This window comes from Lactuca virosa, chromosome 5, assembly GCF_052849685.1.
Source record: "Lactuca virosa cultivar CGN04683 chromosome 5, Lactuca_virosa_CGN04683_v6, whole genome shotgun sequence".
Classification (NCBI taxonomy): domain Eukaryota; kingdom Viridiplantae; phylum Streptophyta; class Magnoliopsida; order Asterales; family Asteraceae; genus Lactuca; species Lactuca virosa.
In genome coordinates, this window is record NC_136430.1 from 374,579,793 (window position 1) to 374,589,187 (window position 9,395).

The 9,395-nt window shown below is 33.0% G+C and overlaps 1 protein-coding gene across 1 annotated transcript; it reads left to right on the forward strand.

Moving 5' to 3' along the window:
- Nucleotides 1-830: 830 nt before the first annotated feature.
- Nucleotides 831-2,178, forward strand: LOC145111668 (alanine aminotransferase 2, mitochondrial-like). The gene is made up of 4 exons (XM_079047926.1): nt 831-932; nt 1,203-1,295; nt 1,435-1,509; nt 1,861-2,178. The coding sequence occupies exons 1-4, from the start codon at nt 930-932 to the stop codon at nt 1,957-1,959; spliced, it is 270 nt and encodes an 89-aa protein (XP_078904052.1). The 5' UTR covers nt 831-929; the 3' UTR covers nt 1,960-2,178.
- Nucleotides 2,179-9,395: the final 7,217 nt, after the last annotated feature.

Here is a 9,395-nt window from a genome sequence, read left to right on the forward strand (position 1 = left end):
TATCCATTCAATCTATTTTTCACATTAAATAAATAATTTTATTAATAAAATTCAACTACTACAATCATATAAAAAAACATAATAATTACAATAAGAAGATGAATTTCATTTCGTAACCCTAACAAATCATAAAATCCATAACCATTTATCTAAATTTAACATAAATTATAAAATTCATTATATCATAAAAACAGAACAATGCGATTTTGAACCCTAAAAAATTTCGAATTACCAAAAATACTATCATGGCACAACGATGAATTTTGTTAATTTGTTTGTTTCACATATACTGCGTGAATCTCGTCAAACCCTGAAATTATAAAATCACTTGATCGGTAGCTTTGACAATGATGCTATCAAAATTTCAGTCTTACTAATGTCTAGGGATGTTATCATCAGGAGTTGTACTTGTATCCCTTACAGTGGAGACTTGTACCTACATCACTTTATAATGTTATGGATGTAGGGATGAGCATAAAAAGCGGGTACCTGCTTCCGGAATCGGAACCGCCTCGGAACCGCCGGTTCTGGAACCGGAACTGCCTTAAGCGGTTCCGGTTCCGGTTCTGAAAGTTTCGGAACCGCCTAAAGCGGTTCCGGTTCCAATTCTCATTTTTTCAAAACCGCTACCCGATGTATAACCGCCGGTTCCGGTTCCAATACCGGGTACCTAGAATCACCGGTTACCCGGAACCGGTACCGGCGGGTACCCGCCTTTTCTAAATAAAATTATATATTTTTTAATTTATATAATGGTGATTTTGTTTAAAAAAATAATAATAATTTTAGGTCAAAGTGTTTCTAGGGTTTTCATTCTAAAATAAACGCCGACATTGAACTTTCAGTCTTCACTCTCGTTCTACACTTTTACTCTCAGTCTCGTTCCATCGCAACTTCCTGTTCAATCGCCGACCTTACCTGCTCAATCGATGGTTCAATCTTCACTCTCGTTCTACACTTTACAACATCATTGTTTAATTTTTATTTTTGATTTCGAAGATCAATTCAAGGGTTTTAAGTTCAAGTCGATCCAGTCCCTTTTACTGTTTCTATAACACCAACAAGGAAAGGTTAGCCACTGGTATAGTCACAGGGGTAAAACAGGAAATGCAGTTTACGGGTTCAAGGAAATGCACTATATCTTTTTTGAAAACGCTTTGGATACAAAAAAGATAATAGAGCAATGCATAATGATTTTTCAGGTTCCTTATCATCTTCATGAAGCAACAGGGTGGGGACTTGAGGTCTCTGAGCTCAAGAAGCAATTGGAAATTGCTAGACAAAAGGGTATTACGGTTAGAGCCCTTGTTGTCATTAATCCAGGATACCCAGCTGGCTAGCTAAATCTATATTAGTTTTTAAACACTAATAAATGTGTTTTCTCTATGTTATGATAATTAATTTCCGGTTTTTTTTCTTTCTGAATATGTGTAGGTTCTTGCTGAAGAGAACCAAGGAGACATTGTTGAGTTCTACAAGAAAGAAGGCTTGGTTCTTCTAGCAGATGAGGTAAAGAATGTTACAAGAACCCCCCAGACTTTTATCAGTATTTTCTCTTTGTGAATATGAAATAGTATATATAATATGAAGAGAGTAATAACTAGTTAGAGATATTATATAAAGCAAAACTTGTTCAGGGTATTATGGGGAATGTGGGAAAAGAGGTGGTTACATGGAGGTGACTGGTTTTAGTCCCGAAGTTAGGGAACAAATCCAAAAGGTGGCATCAGTGAATCTTTGTTCGAACATTTCTGGTCAAATTCTTGCAAGGCGTGCAAACGCCAGTTAGTTTACTTGTTTGCAATTCTTAATTTCTTGATATATCTTAATTTCTTTTTCATTCACATATTGAAACTACAGACATTGGAAGATGCACTGAAAAACTTAGAGGGTGTTACCTGCAACAAAGCAGTGCAATGTATCTTTTCCCACAAGTTAAGCTGCCAAATAAGGCCATAAAAGTGACAGAGAAAGCTAAAAAAACTTCGAATGTATATTATGTAATTCGTCTTAAGGGTTTTGTAGTTGGCATCATGGTATCAAGGGATTACTGGACACCATTGCTGCTGTTTTGTGTTGTTTTGCTGTTTTGAGACTATTTATGTTTTGTTGTTTTGTAGTTTGTTGCTGACTTGTTAAATTCCAATTGTTGCTGTTTTAAGATCATGTTTTTTTTAATTGTTTTGGTTTATATCTTGAACTCCTATTGCTTATAAAAGTTAATTTCAATGGCATGTATAAAATAAAAAAATTTAATATTCAAAAAACCGGGTACCCGGAACCGGTCTTGGCGGTTCCAGGAGCAATTCCAAATATCTAGAAACAGGTGTAAGCGGTTCCGGTTCCAATATCAATAATTTCAGAACCACCGGTTCCGGGAGCGGTTCCGGTTCCAGCCAAAATAAACGGGTACCCGGTTATGCTCATCCCTATATGGATGCATTATAATTTGGTTTTTGAAGGTTATTTCAATATCTCGAATATTAAAAAGTTGTTATGGCTCTTGCATAATTGGATATCCGTAGGTGTTCAAATGTCGACATTCATATGTGGGTTACACCATCTTTTAAAATTAGTGATTGAGACCTGTAAACTTATTTTTCTTTAACAAAAAAATTATTTATAGAATAGAAGCTAGCTACCGGCTATAATTACATCCGTTTGAAGCATTCTCATGAGGACTTATTACACTGTTCAAACCTCTTAAACAAAAGACCATCTCTACGTCTATATTTTGTTTTTTCGCTATCTACTTGCTAGTGTCTTCTATTTTAATTACCTAAATCAGACTTTTAGTTATCATCATACAACGAATGAGAAGACAAACGGGCAACAAGCCAACATGTAACAATCTTTAACTTTGCCATTGAAAACGTGATCACATCTATATCTCCAAAAAGTCCAGGTGAAAGCATTGAAAACAGATCAAAAAGAGAGTCGCTTGCTGCCATAATCTTAACTTTTCTAATTAACAATTTAACATAAAAAAAGTAATTCCGACCCATTAACTTTTCTAAAATTAACTTGTTTTTATTATGTAAAAATCAAATAATCCATATTCTCCTATTCTTTTAAAAGATTAATAGAATTTAAATTAACAACTATTTGGTCTTTTCCGTTGTTTTTCTTACTCCCCTGCCTTTCTTTCCCTTGTCTTGATAGCCCACATGTCTGCCCAACAAAACCATATCTATTATTGATGATCAGAACAATATCATCGACCTTCCCATAGTTTTTAAAAATAATTCTATACCATTATTTATAGTTTGGTTAATATTAAAATTTAAAAGATTACGAAACTTAACATAGCATGAAATTGCAGTGATTCGCATAAAATTAACCTTAATTGGCAATTAACATGGATTTTGGCTCACAACTAGACTGTATATGCAATATATATATATATATATATATATATATATATATATATATATATATATATATATATATATATATATATAAATTGTGTTTTATATTGATTCTACGACAACTTATAATTCTCACTAACAATTTCACTTGTCCAAAAGTATTGATTTGATGTTTTTAAGTTACCAAAAATAATAATAATAATAACATAAAGTCGGAGTTCTTTGGATATAGTTCATTCGAAATTTTAATTTTATATTTTTAAAACAATATATTTAAAAGCGGTTCAATTAACATAACCATTTTTTCTTAAATTACCAACTATGAACTACACCGCATCATGAATATCACCAAACCAGATAACACAATTCACTTTTTTTATTCATTTTGTGTGATTCGTTGTTCCCTATTCCACTGTTTTTTTTAACACCTTCATCATGCTTGCCCTTCTTGGTAATCACCCAACAAACACACTGCTCATACTCTCCATATACTGCCTACTATTGTCTCCTCTCATTCCAGATAATCAGTTATAAAATCATAATATATATATATATATATATATATATATATATATATATATATATATATATATATATATATATATATATATATATACACTACACACACAAGAGGATCTGATCAAAAGGTTTACCGGTGTGGGTAACCACCAACCAGCAGACATGTGAGCTAGCAAGCTATCTATGCTTCTTCAAGTATCAAACAGTATCGTTTGAGTTTGTGGATGGGATTCTGTTTTATTTATATTAAATTTATTTTTGAAAATGAAAAAAATAACTAATTATAACCAATTAAGATTCATAATAATTTATTAAAAGTTCAATAGATTAATTTAAAAAATAACTTCAAGTTACTCAAATTACATTTCTTAAGTGTATTTTTTTTAGAATGATGGAAGGCTGTGTAGTTAATGACATTTTATAATCTATTTTATTTTCTTATAATGAATTATTTCCAACAATGTCATATAATTAAATGCAATCATTAATTTTTGATTAGGAGATATTTAAATAATTGAATAATAATAATGATATATGAAGCTAAAACATGCATAGCTGTGATTTTTTGGATGCAACATATTTATGATCCTGGGCATTGTGCATGTTTGAGCCACGGAATGTGGATGGGTTGGTACTATACATGGATTTATATTGTGGGGTCTAACTTTATTTATTTTGGTGTTTTTGTAGACAGTTTTGAACTTATGCTAGTTGAGTCTAATAATAGAGTAAATATAACTACATTATAATTTCTTTTAGAAAATGTTAGCCAGGTATGCATGTTCATGTGAGATTTTTTGATGTTGACACACTCACATACATCAATTCAGATAATAATTATATATGGTTGAATAATGTGTAATGAAATAATTTTATATATTGGTTTTTTTAATAGTGGAATAAATCTTCCCGTTTTGATTCAAAATAAACAGAAGAATATTGGGCGATAACTTTGGTGGTGATGGATATAGGAATTTTGAATAAAGTATGAACTATTATAAAATAAGTTATGTCAATGCATTAAAATGCTAAATATATATTTTCTTTGAACCATTACCTTACAATTTTAGAAGGTATACATAAATGTCGTTTATGTACCCATTAATCATGCAAGTCCGATATTAACTGATAGGCAAATGCAATTAGGGACATAAAATGAAGTCTGCTAAGCTAAGCGCATAAAGACTGTTGTTTCGTTGTAAGGTTGGTGGGAAAGATACTCATTTCAGGATATTTTTGGTCTGTTATATAAACGGTACATTATTTATTTTCTGTAAATTCCCTCACCCTATTTAACTAATAAGAAATGATCTTACCACACCATCTTCATTTTTTAATTAAATTTGTTAAAATATAATATAATAAAATATAATTATATAAAATTAATAAAAGGAAACTATTTTATTAATTAAAAAAAACCTATAAAAAAACCACATAAATTAAAAATATAGTAAAATAGTACGTCACGCCTAATCATCATCGTTCATAACGTCATCATAATCTTCGCCAGAATCTTCTACAAACATGTCCGATTTGTCTTTTGCATCCTCGAACAAATCGTCGACGACGGGATTTATATGAACATTGAAGACATGTTTCATTAAATTTGTGAAGATTATGGTGTCCAACTTGGTCATATATATTCCCTGATTTTGACATGTATTCCGACATACCAATACATACTCCTTTGAATATGGGTAAATTCTCATTGTCACAGTGACAATTCGTCTTTCTTTCATCTTCTATAATCATATTATGCAATATGATTCATGCGGATATCATGCTACTTATTATTCTTTGTTCGAATGACCGTGTTGGTACTATGAGTATCTGCCAACGCCTTTTTAGAACATAAAGGCTCGCTCGACATCCTTCCAAGCTGATTATTGAGCCAACTTAAACTGTAATCACTTTCATTGTTTGGATGTGAGAATGATTTTACAAACGTAGCTAACCCATGATTTACCTGAGGTTGAATATGATACCTTTTTTTTTTATTTTTTTCGGCTCATGTTTTAAATTTTGTTACAAATTTGGTATGAGCATCAAATTTTATGATGAATTCATCCCAGCTTTTGTTTAATTTATAAATTGAATTTTCAACCTTCTAAAGACTTTTTTTTTAGAAATTTTTACAATTTTTTTAAGATTTGTTTCTTAATTTTTATAGGTTTCTTTAAAACTCTTATACAACATTATTATAACTTTTTAACAAAATTTCACAAATGGTCCTTTTGCTTTTCCGTTTGTCCATGAAATGGTCCATATGAAACTTTTTTTCCATGAGATGGTCCTACGGAGCAAACCTTGCACACAAATGACGCCTATGACTAACTTTGTTAACAAATTCTGTTAAGTGATTGTGAATGCTGAAAAAAACACCATTTGTTTTTTGCACATAAATGGTCCATATGACTCTCTCTCTCTCTCTCTCTCTCTCTCTCTCTCTCTCTCAAATATAAGTATGCTAAGATATGAAATCATCAACAAAGATAAACAATGTTTGACTGAAAAGTCAAAATTGGACTTCGATTTCAACAGAGATGAGAAAGGGCAACCACCCTTAGACCGAGAACATGGTATCGTAAGAGGCTCAGATCTGCAAAACCAAAATCGAAGAAAGGGGATCAAATACACCATTGCTGCAACACCATTTTTGTTGCCTCGCCAAGTTATGTGTTGAGTTTCACCCATCGCCGAAAACTGGTGCTCGGAAAAGTTAATGCAGAGTTATATCATCATCGCCTCACCATTTTTTTGGTGCAAGTGTTGATTGGTACAACATCTGAGAAGATAAAAGCTTGCAATAAAAACAAATACAGAAAAGAAACTTGATGGATTGGAGATGGTCTTTGATGAATAAATAAATAACCATAGTCTTCTCCATCAAAGTGTCAAAGATTTTGAGGTGCTTGATAATTACAATTTTGATTTTCTAGGTTAGAGGTTCTTAAAAGCTTTGATTAACACACAATCAAAGATTGGAGGTTTCTAAAAGCTTTGGTTTTTCATTCACTAAGTGGATTTTGTTCAAAGGTTGATTTCTGAGTTTTTCCCCAACAATTTACAGGTGTATGTATTAATCATTGTATGTGTTGGTGTGTTGAAGAGGATGAACGCAAAGAAGCATTCTGGTGCCTAAGGTTTAAAGATGGGGATGTGGGTTTCTATAGATGTTTTTCCAGGTTCATTTTGTGTTCATGATCATTTTCAACCTCCACCTTTATCGATATCTAGATTTCCGTATTTAATTTTTTCTTCAAAGATTTTCAATTTTTTTCAGCTTCTATTAGGACTACATCACTATTTGGTTTGTTATTTTTTTTAAAATTTAATATTGATTCGGTCATATGTTTGTAGTTGGATTTAAATTTGGATAATGAATCTCAATCTTCATGTGTTTTCCTTTTTTTCCTCAATGGTTTAAAGTTTCTCATCGAGTCATGTGTGTGATGAGAGAGAGAGAGGGAGAGAGAGAGAGAGAGAGAGAGAGAGAGAAAATGATCATTTATGTTAAAAAACAAAGGGTATTTTCATCATTCACAATCATTTAACAAAATTTGTTAATAGTGTTACTCATAAGAGTCATTTGTGTGCAAAGTTTGCTCCGTAGGGACTATCTCAGGGAAAAAAAGTTTCATAGGGATCATTTCAGGGACAAACGGAAAAGCAAAAAGACCATTTGTGAAATTTTCAAATTTGTCTAATTTTTATAGAAAAATTTACTACTTGATAATCATTTATTAAAAAGTTGAAAACATGTTTACATTTTTTAAAAGAAATTTCCAAATTTACACCCTTAGTGCCAAAAATAACAAAAAAAATGTTTTTCTAAAAATGACTAAACAATCCGCAAAAGGCCTTCTGCAGACTGCGGGATTCTACGGGTTGATGTTGTTAAAAGTAATATGAAGGAATCTATAATCAAGACATCAAAGGTGGTGTAGCGGTAAAAACACTTACCTATCTTATTTGGAGGTCCTAAGTTCGATCTGTGGCAGGGTTTTTTCCTCCTTAAACTATTTTTCGAAAAAAATTTAGCACCCGTTTTTTTTCATAAGAAATAGCTTTGTTGTGGATCGAACCCGACTACCGCTAAGTGGGGTAAGAACTTCCCAGTCGGCCAAAGGCTTCATCTGTTAAAAGCTTTTATTTATATTAATCTTAAGAGATTCATTTAACAGAAGATACCACCGGTCTACATAGAGGGTACTATGAACTGAGGTGTCGTACTACAAATCATCACAAAAATACGAAAATGTCCCTATCATTATACAGTTAGCACGAGTCCATTGAGGGAAAGATAGTGCGCAAAGGACCCTCTACGAATTCGTTGGTTATTTTTGGAAAGTCCCATTTTTGGTTATTTTTTAGCACTAAGGTGTGTATTTTGCTTATATTTAGAAAATTTTCTTTTTTAAATACAATGTTTTAAACTTTTCTTATAATGTTTTTGTAACATCCCAAAAATATAGACCAAAAAATTTTAATTTTTAATTAACCAAAACAATTATCCAACCATCATCATAATCATAGAAAATCCAAATGTATCATCCCAATTATAAAACATCAGAGTAATCGTAAAAATGTGGAACAAATAGTGTGTGCACTACAATCATCTCGGGCTCTTCCCCTTTGCACCAGAAGTACTTGAAACATAAACTGAAAATCTTAAGCACAAAGCTTAGTGAGTTCCCCAAACTACCACATACCATACATAATAAACACATACTGGCCCCAGCCCTTCATCGGGCCTCGCCTGACATCAAGTCCCACCTGGCCTTAGGCCCCGCCCGGCATTGAGCCCCGCTCGGTTTACTGTCAATCATAAGACCCCGCCTAACATCGGGTCCCGCTCGGTACACATATAAACATATAATCATATAATCATACGAACATATACGATAATCACAAAGACAATAGCATACAATACAGTCATCGGTCCCCTCCCGACATCGAGCCCCGCTCGTTATACATCTAGCATCCTAACATAACAAAAAATGGACCGACATCGGTGCCTTCGACTCGCTAAACATAGTGAGGGAACTCACCTCAAGCTGCTGAGTCACTCAGATAAATCTCTGTCTGCTGGTCCGAAAAAATCCTCACCCTATCAATACCAATAACACCCAATTAATAATTGGATCTCAATCCATAACCAACGGTCTAATCAATTGGGCTCATCATCAGGGCAAAAGACCATTTTACCCTTTATCTAACTTGGCCCAAGACCAAGGCCTAATGCAACTACTATGAAGGCCCAAATTCTATTTGACAACCCAAAGCCCAAATATGGCCCAATCTTCCAAATTGGGACCAAACCCATCATGGGCCTAAAATCCAAAGAACCCAAGGTACTATCCACAAGCCCAAATCAGAATTCTAATGGCCCAACAAGGCCCGAATGAAGAAAACCCAACCTATGGCCCAAACCGAGAATGCAAGCCCAAAAGCCCATCTGCAGCTTGTACTCTTAGCGTACACCTTCTGGGGAAAGTACGCGCATCG

Bases quoted from the DNA above. Each gene is read 5' to 3' on its own strand.
- LOC145111668 (XM_079047926.1), top strand. The intron at 1,296-1,434 runs GTTAGAGCCCTT...GAATATGTGTAG, and splicing joins CTAGACAAAAGGGTATTACG to GTTCTTGCTGAAGAGAACCA. The intron at 1,510-1,860 runs GTAAAGAATGTT...TTGAAACTACAG, and splicing joins TGGTTCTTCTAGCAGATGAG to ACATTGGAAGATGCACTGAA.